Source organism: Caretta caretta, chromosome 14 (genome assembly GCF_965140235.1).
Source record: "Caretta caretta isolate rCarCar2 chromosome 14, rCarCar1.hap1, whole genome shotgun sequence".
Classification (NCBI taxonomy): domain Eukaryota; kingdom Metazoa; phylum Chordata; order Testudines; family Cheloniidae; genus Caretta; species Caretta caretta.
The window spans coordinates 40,091,318-40,105,773 of record NC_134219.1 but is presented as its reverse complement, the minus strand read 5'-3'; the positions used below and the strand labels follow the sequence as shown (position 1 = coordinate 40,105,773).

Below are 14,456 nucleotides of genomic sequence, written 5' to 3'. Positions count from 1 at the left end.
GCCCAGGTCCGAACAGCGTTCACCTTCCTGGGGTCCATTTTGAGGCCCTCGGAGACAGGATGTAACCCAACTACTTCACGGAGTGTTGGTCGAAGCTGCCCAATTGTGTTCGCACCATGGGAAGTTCTCTCCGAGGGCTGTCAACCTGTTCAGGCGTGTTTAGTGCCCCTTGCAACATGCTGGGTAGGGGGTGACCCACTGCCTCCATGTCCCACAGGGCTGGCCTTGTACAAGTGTGAGGGGTGGTCCAGGAAAACTTCCAGAATCCTTGGCAAAGGTAGGCAGGACTAGTGGCAGGAGCTTGGGATCCCAGAACTGAAGCCAGGAGTCAGAGCCAGTGTCAGGGTCAAGCTGAGGGTCAAGCAAAAATCAGAGTCAGAGTTAAGCCGAGGGTCAGAGCCAAAGACAGAGTCAGGATTGGGATGTGGGTCAAACCCAGGTTTTGACCTTTAATCCTATTTGTTACTCTTCTCTGGACTTTCTCCAATTTGTCCACATCTTTCCTGAAATGTGGTGCCCAGGAGTGGAAAAATTACTTCTCGTGTCTTGCCTACAACACACCTGCTAATACATCCCAGAATTATATTTGCTTTTTTTTGCAACAGTGTTACACTGTTGACTCATATTTAGCTTGTGATCCACAATGACCCCCAGATCCCTTTCCACAGTACTTCTTCCTTCTGCAGTCATTTCCCATTTGGTATGTGTGCAACTGATTGTTCCTTCCTAAGTGGAGTACGTTGCATTTGTCCTTATTGAATTTCATCCTATTTACTTCAGACCATTTCTCCAGTTTGTCCAGATCATTTTGAATTTTAATCCTATCCTCCAAAACACTCACAACCCCTCCCAGCTTGGTATTGTCCGCAAACTTTATAAGTGTACTCTCTATGCCATTATCTAAATTGTTGATAAAGATATTGAACAGAACCCGACCCAAAACATATCCCTGTGGGACCCCACTCATTATGCCCTTCCAGCATAACTGTGAACCACTGATAACGACTCTCTGGGAATGGTTTTCCAACCAGTTATGCACCCACCTTATAGTAGCTCCATCTAGGTTGTATTTCCCTACTTTGTTTATGAGAAGGTCATGAGAGACAGTATCAAAAGCCTTACTAAAGTCAAGATATACCACATCTACCGCTTCCCGCCATCCACAAGGCTTGTTACCCTGTCAAAGAAAGCTATCAGGTTGGTTTGACATGCTTTGTTCTTGACAAATCCATGCTGACTGTTACTTATCACCTCATTATCTTCTAGGTGTTTGCAAACTGATTGCTTAATTATTTGCTCCATTACCTTTCCGGGTACAGAAGTTAAGCTGACTGGTCTGTAATTCCCTGGGTTGTCCTTATTTCCCTTTTTATAGATGGGTACTATATTTGCCCTTTTCCAGTCTTCTGGAATGTCTCCCGTCTTCCATGACTTTTCAATGGGGTGGCGAGTGGTGATAGAGTCGTACTAGCCCGGATCACACATGCCAGATTGTTTCTAGACTTTGAGTTTAGGGAAAGCATTTTTTTTCACCCAGTGCCTTTCCTGTATTATCATCCCACACTCATTATGAAGTGGGGAGGGTCATTTCCCAGTTAGGGTTGTACATCAGCCTGGTTTTGCACCTTCTTAAGATCCACCCTCCAAAGAGCTGTATTTTATGACTGCTACATAGCTACTGTTGGGAAACAGAAAAGGCACTGCCAGTCCCTCACCACGTTACCATCACCACCACAGGCACTAAGGGAGAATTTACTTCACTTCATAATTTATGGCATGAACTGATCTCTTGTGAGGGGGTGAAAATTATTCCTTCTCCTACAGGGCACTGAAATGCTGAATATACCAGGGTATAGTGTTAGAATTCATGGAAAGAAATCGAACACAGGACGGTGCCTAAGAACTCTAGACCACATTGAAAAATCTCAGTCCAAGATTTTAGTTGATGTTTGATTTTGACTCCTAAGACATGGCATGATTCTGGCCATTGCCAGGAGTGAAATACAGCATTTAAGCATCATTGTTAAGCTCTGGTATGTCACTAGGTAGGATTTGATAGACAGAGAAATGATCTGATCTGTCATATCAGTATGTGGCTACGAGACAAATGGGCTGTTATAGTAGTCACTGGTATCCGTGTCGAACACCCTCTTCCCCATCAGAGCAATGTTCTGTCCTCAGACTCAGTTTCCTGGCACTTTGCTCTGAAATCTAAATTTAGCCTTAAAATTTCAGCCTGTAACCAGGAGAGGGAGGGAGTTTCTGAATATTTATGGAATTAATTCACAAGATTTGATTAACTTTTAACTCTGTGTCCTTCCAATTCAGTCGCACAGATTTATTGTTCCCAGACTCAACCAATGGCAGACTGCAGAAACCAAACAGCCATCACTGAATTCTTCCTCCTGGGATTCGGGGATCTCCCTGACCTGAAAATTCTTCTCTTCCTAATGTTCCTAGTGATCTACATGGCAACCGTGGTTGGGAACACCCTCATTGTGGTGCTCGTTGTGGCTGACCAGCATCTTCACAGCCCCATGTACTTCTTCCTGGGGAATTTGTCCTGCGTAGAGACCTGCTACACCTCAGCCATCGTGCCCCGGATGCTGGCCAGTCTCCTGACTGGGGACAAAACCATCTCAGTCAGTGGCTGCATCATACAACTGTATTTCTTTGGGTCTCTGGTGGCTACAGAATGCTATCTCCTAGCAGCGATGTCTTATGATCGGTATTTAGCGATATGTAAACCCCTGCACTATTCAACTCTTATGAATATCAGGTTTTCCTTCCAGTTGGCTGCTGGCTCCTGGTTTAATGGTTTTTTGGCTCTTACCATCTTTGTCTTATTCCTATCACAGTTAATATTCTGTGGCCCAAATGAAATTGACTATTTCTATTGTGATCCCCTCCCACTGATAGAGCTCTCCTGCAGTGACACACACCTGGTCATATTGGTGGATTTCATACTAGCCTGTGTATTCACCCTGCCTCCATTCCTACTAACCGTGACGTCCTACATGTGCATCATCGCCACCATCCTGAGAATCCCTTCCACCACCGGGAGGCAAAAGGCCTTTTCCACGTGCTCCTCTCACCTCATTGTGGTGACAATTTTCTATGGAACCCTAATGATTGTCTACATGCTACCGAAACATGGTACACTGAGAGACCTAAACAAAGTGCTCCCTCTTTGCTACACGGTCCTGACTCCCCTGGTAAACCCCCTTATCTACAGCCTGAGAAACAGAGAGGTCAAGGAAGCTTTGAGGAAAGCAGTCAGTAAATGTGGCTTTCGCAAAAACGTGCGGAGACTCTGAGATAATAACTTAGCTTTGAAAACCTCAGGCTGTCTGGGTGATTTCAGCAATCATCCCCCATTAAAATTAAGTTGAAAAGTCCTAGTGAAAATCTCAGCACTCAGTGTTGTCCATCTCAGTGGAAGGACCAGGGAGGGAGGTGGCCATAACCATGTTCCCATCATGGAGTTATGGGCACTAGGCAGAATGGAGACAAAATTGTAACCAATTGTTTAGATCTTTAAAAAAGCCATTCGTGATCAAAATAAATGTTTGGACAATGAAAATAGTAACTCCTTGTGCAGCAGAGATGGGAACGTAAGGCTGGGAAATCTGCCACCCCTGAAATTGTGCTTATTACCATCATAACCCTCTGCAAACCAACCATCTTCACTGAACTCACAGAGGCCGGAGGCAAACAACCAGGCCCCAGCAGTGACCTCTGGACACTTCACCAGGAACAGCGTTATAGCTCTTATCTGGGCTACACCCGGCTGTGACCAGCTCCGGGAAAGCAACAGCTCCAGGCTCACCGGGCCCTTGGAGGCAGGGAGGTTGGGCAAACAAAGAGGTAGACTCACACGCCAGGTCCACTGGGACTGTCCAGGCCCAGCTGGGGGTTTGCCAGGGCACCCATAGAACTGAGGCCGTTCCGGGGGTCGGGTCTGTCAAACGGTCACTGACGAGGGACTCTGCTCATGGCCCTGCAGGGCACCAGCTGCTCTGCTTCCCCCAGCTGCACAGAGCAGTTCAAAGGGAGGGGACCTGTTACAATGAGGAGAGATGCAGTTATGCTGTCTAGGGCCACAAGAGGGCAGAGAGGACAGGCGCAGCTGTGCTGCCCAATGAACAGCAGCCAAAGTGGAGGGGCAAGAAAGGAGAAGTTATGTTGCCAAAGGACCAATGGAAAGGGAGGTGAAGCTGTATAACGGTGTGTAAGTGCTGAGTAGAGAGCACTGAAGAGACGAGGACCTCTGCGCTGCATAGTGAAAGGTGGATAGTAGCAGATGTTATGGAGTGAGTTATGGGCTGTTATATAAAATAAGGGCCACCAGGTGACCTGAGAGTCAAGCACGGGAAAGAGGCAGCTATAGAGAGAAGAATCCACTAGAGGAGAGACAAGCAACAGGCTGTCATGCTGAGAAATCAACACTAGATGGCAGCAGAGTAGAGGAAATGAGGCGGGTGGGGGTGTCAGAAATACTGACTAGTGACCAATAGAGTTCAGTAGCCAATACAATAATGGGAAAAAGAACAGGAGGACTTGTGGCACCTTAGAGACTAACAAATTTATTAGAGCTTAAGCTTTCGTGGGCTATAGCTCATTTCATCAGATGCATAGAATGGAACATATAGTAAGAGATGTATATACATACAGATAAGTTGGAAGTTACCATACAAACTGTGAGAGGCTAATTAGTTAAGATGAGCTATTACCAGCAGGAGAAAAAAACTTTTGTCCTGATCATCAAGATGGCCCATTTAGACAGTTGACAAGAAGGTGTGAGGCTACTTAACATGGGGAAATAGATTCAATATGTGTAATGACCCAGCCACTCCCAGTCTCTATTCAAACCTAAGTTAATGGTATATAGTTTGCATATTAATTCAAGCTCAGCAGTTTCTCCTTGGAGTCTGTTTTTGAAGCTTTTCTGTTGCAAAATTGCCACCCTTAGATCTTTTACTGAGTGGCCACAGAGGTTGAAGTGTTCTCCTACTGGTTTCTGAATGTTATGATTCCTGATGTCAGATTTGTGTCCATTTATTCTTTTGCGTAGAGACTGTCCGGTTTGGCCAATGTACATGGCAGAGGGGCATTGCTGGCACATGATGGCATATATCACATTGGTAGATGTGCAGGTGAACGAGCCCCTGACGGTGTGGCTAATGGGCTTAGGTCCTATGATGGTGTCACTTGAATAAATATGTGGACAGAGTTGGCATCGGGCTTTGTTGCAAAGACACACATAGTTTGATTCACATCATCTCATATCTCTTCTCATGACAAAGTTTGTCCAAATGTGGGATACCATTACTGAGAAAGTCTTCATATTTTTTATAATCCAAATCAATCAATCAATCAGATATGATGGCATATATCACACTGGTAGATGTGCAGGTGAACGAGCCCTTGATGGCTCACCACACAATCCATTGTCTACAGCCAAGCTCTAAGATACAACTGCATTTGCTCCAATCCCTCAGACAGAGACAAACACCTACAAGATCTCCATCAAGCATTCTTAAAACTACAATACCCACCTGCTGAAGTGAAAAAACAGATTGACAGAGCCAGAAGAGTACCCAGAAGTCACCTACTACAGGACAGGCCCAACAAAGAAAATAACAGAACGCCACTAGCCATCACCTTCAGCCCCCAACTAAAACCTCTCCAGCGCATCATCAAAGTTTTACAACCTATCCTGAAAAAATGATCCCTCACTCTCACAGATCTTGGGAGACAGACCAGTCCTCGCTTACAGACAGCCCCCCAACCTGAAGCCAGCAACCACACACCAAAAACACTAACCCAGGAACCTATCTTTGCAACAAAGCCCGATGCCAACTCTGTCCACATATTTATTCAAGTGACACCATCATAGGACCTAATCCCATTAGCCACGCCATCAGGGGCTCGTTCACTTGCACATCTACCAATGTGATATATGCCATCATGTGCCAGCAATGCCCCTCTGCCACGTACAATGGCCAAACCGGACAGTCTCTACGCAAAAGAATAAATGGACAGAAATCTGACATCAGGAATTATAACATTCAAAAACCAGTAGGAGAACACTTCAACCTCTCTAGCCACTCAGTAAAAGATCTAAGGGTGGCAATTTTGCAACAGAAAAGCTTCAAAAACAGACTCCAAGGAGAAACTGCTGAGCTTGAATTAATATGCAAACTATATACCATTAACTTAGGTTTGAATAGAGACTGGGAGTGGCTGGGTCATTACACATATTGAATCTATTTCCCCATGTTAAGTAGCCTCACACCTTCTTGTCAACTGTCTAAATGGGCCATCTTGATGATCAGGACAAAAGTTTTTTTTCTCCTGCTGGTAATAGCTCATCTTAACTAATTAGCCTCTCACAGTTTGTATGGTAACTTCCAACTAATCTCTCTCTCTCTCTATATATATAGATATATCTCTTACTATATGTTCCATTCTATGCATCCGATGAAGTGAGCTGTAGCTCACGAAAGCTTATGCTCAAATAAATTGGTTAGTCTCTAAGGTGCCACAAGTACTCCTTTTCTTTTTGCGAATACAGACTAACACGGCTATTACTCTGAATCCAATAAAAGGTATTACCTCACCCACCTGGTCTCAAACCCTGAGAAATGAGTTCATCGACTGAAGTGAGAGCTGTCCTACGAATAGAGGTGAGCACCCAATTCCAAACTGCTGCTGCTTTGCATTTATATATCACCTTCCGAACCGGGGTATTAAAGTGCTGGAGTAATTAAGCATGAGCAATTTAAGATTTGCCTTCTGTGAAGAATGTGGGAAGTATCTGTATTCATTTTTACAATACATAGTCTGTGTCGGGATGCTGGGCAAAGGTAGGTAGGACAAGTGGTAGGAGCTGGAGATCCCGGAACTGAAGCCAGGGGTCAGAGTCAGTATCAGGGTCAAGAGTCAAGCCGAGGGTCAGAGCCGGAGGCAGAATCAGGAATTGGGACGAGGGTCAAAACCAGGTATCAGCATCCCACTTGTGTTTCTAGGGGTCGATCAGGAGTCAGAAGTCAGAGTCAAGGTCAGTACCAGGACCTCAGACACAGAGAAGCAGGGTGGTCATGGCAGCTGGCTGGGATCCACATTGTTGCCTGGACACTTCTTGGTGCGCCCCATGGGCGAATATAGGGTCAAGGAGCTAAGAGCACTTTCAGTCCGATCATGCAGGATGGAATTTACCGTGGCATACAACCACTGCAGATTATGGGCCACAGGCAATGAGTCAGCTACAGGCACTGCCAGGTTGCAGTATGGGGAAATTACTTACCCGTTAACCTTACAGGCCCAGGTCCAAGTCCTGCTGATACACACAGTTACTTTGGGTGGCTGTGGTATGGGTAGCTAAGGGTTAAATTCTGCAAGCACTGCCTCATGGTAGCTGTACACAGACCTGAGTGGTCTGATGCTCAAAGGAAAAGCCCCGTGGGAGAAATGCATGAAGCAGTGTATGAGAGATACAGGGTGGGTGAGGTAATATCTCTTATTGGACCAACTTCCGTTGGTGAGAGAGACAAGCTTTCAGCTATGACACTGCATGAACCAGTGTAGTCAGGTTCAGACGCCCTTCTCGAACCAGAGGGGGACCTTTGGGCAGGAACCCCGAACTAAGGAACTTCGGAGTGGATAAAAAAACAGCCTGTGGCTCAAAGGGTTAATGTGATGCTTGGACATATAAACATGGTGATCTGGAGCAGAGAGGCTTTTTTACCTCTGTATTTGGCACTGGTGCGACCACTGCTGGAATCCTGCGTCCAGTTGTGGTGCCCACAATTCAGGGTTCAGCGAAGAGCCATGAGGACGATTAAAGGATTGGAAGACTCAAGGAGTTCAATCAGTTCAGTTTAACAAGGAGCAGGTTAAGGGGCAAACTGATCACAGTCTGTAAGTTACCATGTGGGGATCAGAAATGTGATAAGGGTGGGCTCAACAATCTAGCAGAGAAAGGTATAACAAGGGTTAAGAGCTGGAAGTTGAAGCTAGACAGATTCATACGAGAAATAAGGCACAGTTTTTATCAGTGAGGGTAATTAACCACTGGAACAATTTACAAAGAGTCATGGTGGATTTCCCACCAGTGGAACTTTTAAAATCAGGATTGGATGTTTTTTTTTTTCTGAAGGATCTGCTTTAGTTCAAACAGGAATTAATTCAGGCCTGTGTTTCACAGTGATGCAGTCTAGATGATCCCAGGGACCCTTCTGGCCTTGGAATCTATGAATAAGTGGGGAGAGATTCTGATTGGGGTGTCAGATTATCTGAGAGGCCGGGGTTGCAGGGGGCAACCTGCCTCATTGTTTTTGCGGGGTACCTGGGTTAAGTGGAACCTGCTTAAACTGGCAAGGAAAGGCAGTGTTTAGATAGACAAATCGTCTCATGCCATTTGAAGTCATCACGTATCGGGGTGCTTTACCTCCTACTGAACCGAAACAATACCCTCAAAATCATCCAGATCTACGCTCCCACAAGTGCATGCGAAGATGAGGATATGGAAGGATTCTATCAGGAGCTGGAGGAAACCCTCACTCAGAGTTCCACATAAAGGATTGCGATGGGAGATTTTAACGCCAAGGTTGGAAGAGGGAGAGAGGGCGAAAAGTTCATAGGTATCGGAGAATGAAAGGTGCGAGAACGACTAGATATATTGGCAGAGACGAGGAGAATGTTCATTGGTAACACCTGGTTCCGAAAGAAGGCCAACAGAAGATGGACCCGGATCGCACCAAATGCGAAGACAAAGAATGAAATCGATTACTTCCTGATCGATAGACGACGCTTCCTGCAGGATATTTCAGTAGTGCCGTCGTTCAACACTGGAAGCGGCCATCGCCTGCTGAGAGCCAGACTCACGTTCACTGTGAAGGTGAAGAAAAAGGCACTGTGTACGGCGAACAGAAGGCACCAACCGGTAGCTTTTGACAAGGCAACCCTGAAGGAAAACTTTTCCAGGGAAGACTGGAACCTCCTGGACGGCTGCAATGAGGATTATGAGAACTTCAGCAAGAGACTGAAATGGTGCATCAAATCAGACAATACGTGCATAGGATTTTATTGTTTTAACCCTGTTTCCCTCTGCTAGGTATGTTTCTGTGAACCAATCAATCCCACCTGTTTTTGAAGAGGCCTTCCTGAGTCATTAGAGGTTCACACTGGTCACAAGGTCCCAGAGAGGATTCCATAGCAGGGGACAAAGCCAGTTGTAGCTGCTGGAGATAAACACAGATGGTGAAACAGGGACGCTGTAGCCTGCAGACACACAGCACTCATTCTATATACATGGGAGCTAGAGAGATAGATATACTCTTAAGGAGAGAGAGAGAGAGAGAGAGAGAATAGAAAAATCAGTGAAATAAAAGTTTTAACTTTCCTACCAATATTGGTTGGAATTTTCTAAGTGCCTTAATGGATTTAGAGTAACAGCCGTGTTAGTCTGTATTCGCAAAAAGAAAAGGAGGACTTGTGGCACCTTAGAGACTAACCAATTTATTTGAGCATAAGCTTTCGTGAGCTACAGCTCACATCATCGGATGCATACTGTGGAAACTGCAGAAGACATTATATACACAGAGACCATGAAACAATACCTCCTCCCACCCCACTCTCCTGCTGGTAACAGCTTATCTAAAGTGATCACTCTCCTTACAATGTGTATGATAATCAAGTTGGGCCATTTCCAGCACAAATCCAGGTTTTCTCACCCTCCGCCCCCCCCAACACACAAACTCACTCTCCTGCTGGTAATAGATAAGCTATTAGCAGCAGGAGAGTGGGGTGGGAGGAGGTATTGTTTCATGGCCTCTGTGTATATAATGTCTTCTGCAGTTTCCACAGTATGCATCCAATGAAGTGAGCTGTAGCTCACGAAAGCTTATGCTCAAATAAATTGGTTAGTCTCTAAGGTGCCACAAGTACTCCTTTTCTTAATGGATTTAGGTGCCCAACTCGTCAAGAGGAGTGGGTGCCTAACTCCTATAGAGTACTATCAAAGTCTCAGCCTTAATAGTCCAAGAATTCATGTTACAGGGAGAGAATTCCCAGCACAATTTAAACATTTGCAGGTTCCACAACTTATATAATGGAAAGGGTTTTCAACACTTATTAATATTTGCTAAAGGTGGTAAATCTGGCTCTACCTGTTGGGAATTTTTGATATTTTGGAACTGTGTAACAGTGTGAAAGAATCACAGAGGTACATTCATAGATTTATAGATTGGAAAGCCACAAAAGACCATTAGATCCTCTAGTCTGACGTCCAACACTAGATTTATTGATTGATTGATTTGGCTTATACAAAAATATGAAGACTGTCTCAGTAATGGTATCCCACATTTGGACAAACTGTGTCATGAGAAGAGATATGAGATGATGTGAATCAAACTATGTGTGTCTAAATGGCTGCCCATTATGGTGGGCTCTCAGACCCTTCAACATAGCAACTGGGTTCCTGGTCCGATTTGAGAGATGTTGATATTTTGTTAAATCTGCTGCATAAAACTTACGGTAATATATCCAAAGAGTCAACATGCCAGCCAGCTCTGTTCCTGCAACTCCATTATCAAACCAGGGGGCTTCCTTCCCCTCCAACTTCTTCTTTGCTGGGTTAAAGCTTAAGTATGGTTTTGCCAATCGTCTCCAAGACGTATTTTTCTCTTCCTCACTTTTTATCCTTCCTAGATACACCCCATGGCAAACACAGAAGGGAGGAATCAAACGTCCATCACAGAATTTGTCCTCCTGAGATTCAGGAATCTTCCTGAACTGCTGGCCCTACTCTTCCTGCTGTTTCTAGTGATCTACATTGTGACCTAGCGCAACAATGAGGATGTTCCCGGCCAAGTTGTGGCTGATCGGCACTTTCACATCCCCATGTACTTCTTCCGGGGGACTTGTCCTGCTTGGAGACCTGCTATACCTCCATCCTCCTGCCCAGGGTTCTGGCCAGTTTCCTGACAGGGGACAATACCATTTCTGTTTGTGGTTGTATGATACAATTTTATTTTTTAGTTTCTTTGCTGCTGCAGAATGCTATCTGCTAGCAGTGATGTCATATGATCGGTACTTGGCGATATGCAAACTGCTCCATTATGCAGCCCTCATGAATACCAGGTTCTGCCTGTCGTTAGCAGCTGGGTCTTGGATAAATGGATTTCTGGCTGGTATCATAGTAATAGTTCTTATGTTACAATTAACTTTCTGTGGCCCCAATAAAATCGATCATTTCTACTATGAATCCACAGAAATGTTAAATCTCTGCTGCAATGGCACCAACCAGATAGAGCTTGTCATTACCATCCTGGCTGCTATATTCACTCTGCCTCCATTTGTATTAACCATGATGTCCTACTTGTGTATCATCTTCACCATCCTGAGAATCCCTTCCGCCGCCGGGAGGCAAAAGGCATTTTCTACCTGCTCCTCTCACCTCATTGTGGTGGCCATTTTCTGTGGGACCCTAATCAATGTGTACCTGCTACCAAAAACCAACACACTGAGAGACCTGAACAAAGTGTTCTTCATCTGCTACTCAATTCTGACTCCTATGGCCAATCCCTTCATATACAGCCTGATTAACCACGAGGTCAAGGAAGCCCTGAAAAAACTGTCAGTAAGTGTCTAGATTTTATGAGAATTCAGAAACTTTAATCCCTTAAGGCAAGATGGTGTAATACTCATGCTATGTGGATCTTATTTCTCACTCCATTTTTGGTGATATGCACTTATAACATTTTGAGGATGTGCAAAGTTTTGAAAGTATAAGAGGAATCAATACCAGGACTGTTGGAATAAAACTGAGCTGTATTTTACTTGCTGAATGTGGGTAGATATCTCGATTAATTCCATACACTAGAATGACTTAGGGCTAGATCTATGAAGGGACTTAGGTGTAGCAATGAGTAAGTTTTAGTGCCATGCCAGCCAGTGGGAACCTATACGGTGCATGGGGAGCCAGGTTCCCTATACGGTGCATGGGGAGAAGTAGGAAGCTAAGAAAGGGATCCCCAGAGATCAGCATGTGGAGCAAGGAGCTGCCTCACCTAGCCAAGAGGAAAAATCAGTTAGAGTGTTGCCTAAGCCCCATCTCTCCCATGGAGTTCGACACTGCCTCTGCTTGGGATTTTCAGCTGGGAACCCCAAGGGGGAGGGGTGAACTTACCAGGCTGTTGGAGACTCAGGTTCAGTCCCCCCAACTAATACGGAGCAGGGATATGACTGTGGGTTCCCCACCCCAGGCGAGTGTCCTAGCCACTGGACGGCAGAGTCCTCCTCTGGCCCAATGCATGTTTAATTAGTTTTACACAGTGGAACAATGTCCTCAGGAGACTCTGAGGAAGCCCCAGACCTGATTGCCCTCCATGCCAGTGCACGGGGAACTCACCCGAGAAGAGGGAAACCCAAGTTTAAATGGCTCCTCTTTGGGGGGGGGGGAGGAGGGAATTGGACCTGTCTCCCCCACGTCCTTGCTGAATGCCCTAGCCACTGGGATCAGGGTTATAATGGAGGCTTCATTGCCCCCCAGCCACTTTGGCTGGGGACAGGCGTGCTGGGAGCATGCCTATCGGATTGAGCCCTGCAGGTGAGACAGGCAGGGCCATGTCTAGCTTGAGGCTCCTGTGGGGGTGAGGTCTGAGATGAGTGCCTAGACTGAGGGGGCTGTGCATATGTTCACTGGCAGAGACTGGCTCCTACAGGCCTTTAGTGGCAGAGATTTAGCCACCTATGACATCAGGTGTCAGCTGAGCCGGTGTTTTGAGGCTCTCAGTGGTGCCTAAATGCTGGCCCTAGGCACCTGAGTCCCTTTGTGGACCTAGCTCTGAAAACCCAACTTCCGAAGTGACGGATGCTCTTCGGCCCATGGCCTCTCAATGAGATTTGTGTTCCTGTGTCACCAAGGTCGCTTGAGGCCAGATGTACTTAAAGGTATTGAGGTGCCTAGTGGGATTTTCAAAAGCATCCAGGTGCAGAACATGCCAAAAATGGGTTTAAGCCCCAAGATGCTGCTGAAAGTCCTATTGGCGTCTAAATACATTTTAAAATGTATCAGTGAAATCCTTGCTGATCTTAAGCACAAAAAAGAAGCTTACAAGAAGTGGAAGATTGGACAAATGACCAGGGAAGATTATAAAAATATTGCTCGGGCATGTAGGAGTGAAATCAGGAAGGCGAAATGACACCTGGAGTTGCAGCTAGCAAGAGTTGTTAAGAGTAATAAGAAGGGTTTCTTCAGGTATGTTAGCAAGAAGAAGAAAGTCAAGGAAAGTGTGGGCCCCTTACTGAATGAGGGAGGCAACCTAGTGACAGAGGATGCGGAAAAAGCTAATGTACTCAATGCTTTTTTTGCCTCTGTCTTCACGAACAAGGTCAGCTCCCAGACTACTGCACTAGGCAGCACAGCATGGGGAGGAGGTGACCAGCCCTCTGTGGAGAAAGAAGTGGTTTGGGACTATTTAGAAAAGCTGGACGTGCACAAGTCCATGGGGCCGGATGCGCTGCATCTGAGAGTGCTAAAGGAGTTGGCGGATGTGATTGCAGAGCCATTGGCCATTATCTTTGAAAACTTATGGCGATTGGGGGAAGTCCTGGATGACTGGAAAAAGGCTAATGTAGTGCCCATCTTTAAAAAAGGGAAGAAGGAGGATCCTGGGAACTACAGGCCAGTCAGCCTCACCTCAGTCCCCGGAAAAATCATGGAGCAGGTCCTTAAGGAGTCAATTGTGAAGCACTTAGAGGAGAGGAAAGTGATCAGGAACAGTCAGCATGGGCAAGTCATGCCTGACTAATCTAATTGCCTTCTATGATGAGATAACTGGTTCTGTGGATGAGGGGAAAGCAGTGGACGTGTTGTGCCTTGACTTTAGCAAAGCTTTTGACACGGTCTCCCACAGTATTCTTGCCAGCAAGTTCAAGAAGTATGGGCTGGATGAATGGACTATAAGGTGGGTAGAAAGTTGGCTAGATTGTCAGGCTCAACGGGTAGTGATCAAAAGCTCAATGTCTAGTTGGCAGCCGGTATCAAGTGGAGTGCCCCAAGGGTTGGTCCTGGGGCCTTTTTTGTTCAATATCTTCATAAATGATCTGGAGGATGGTGTGGATTGCACCCTCAGCAAGTTTGCAGATGACACTAAACTGGGAGGAGTGGTAGGTACGCTGGAGGGTAGGGATAGGATACAGAGGGACCTAGACAAACTGGAGCATTGGGCGAAAAGAAATCTGATGAGGTTCAACAAGGACAAGTGCAGAGTCCTGCACTTAGGACGGAAGAATCCCATGCACCGCTACAGACTAGGGACCGAATGGCTCGGCAGCAGTTCTGCAGAAAAGGAGCTAGGGGTTACAGTGGACGAGAAGCTGGATATGAGTCAACAGTGTGCCCTTGTTGCCAAGAAGACCAATGGCATTTTGGAATGTATAAGTAGGGG

General features: G+C 45.8%; 1 protein-coding gene and 1 pseudogene across 1 annotated transcript; both read left to right on the top strand.

Moving 5' to 3' along the window:
• The first annotated feature begins 2,348 nt into the window (after positions 1 to 2,348).
• LOC142068980 (olfactory receptor 6B1-like) lies at positions 2,349 to 3,330 on the top strand. Its single transcript, XM_075119092.1, is given in 2 exon segments — positions 2,349 to 3,283; positions 3,285 to 3,330. Coding segments are annotated over 2 exon segments (969 nt in total). The 5' UTR covers positions 2,349 to 2,360.
• Positions 3,331 to 8,701: 5,371 nt separating this feature from the next.
• Positions 8,702 to 11,656, top strand: LOC142068979 (olfactory receptor 10A7-like; annotated as a pseudogene).
• The last annotated feature ends 2,800 nt before the right edge of the window (positions 11,657 to 14,456 follow it).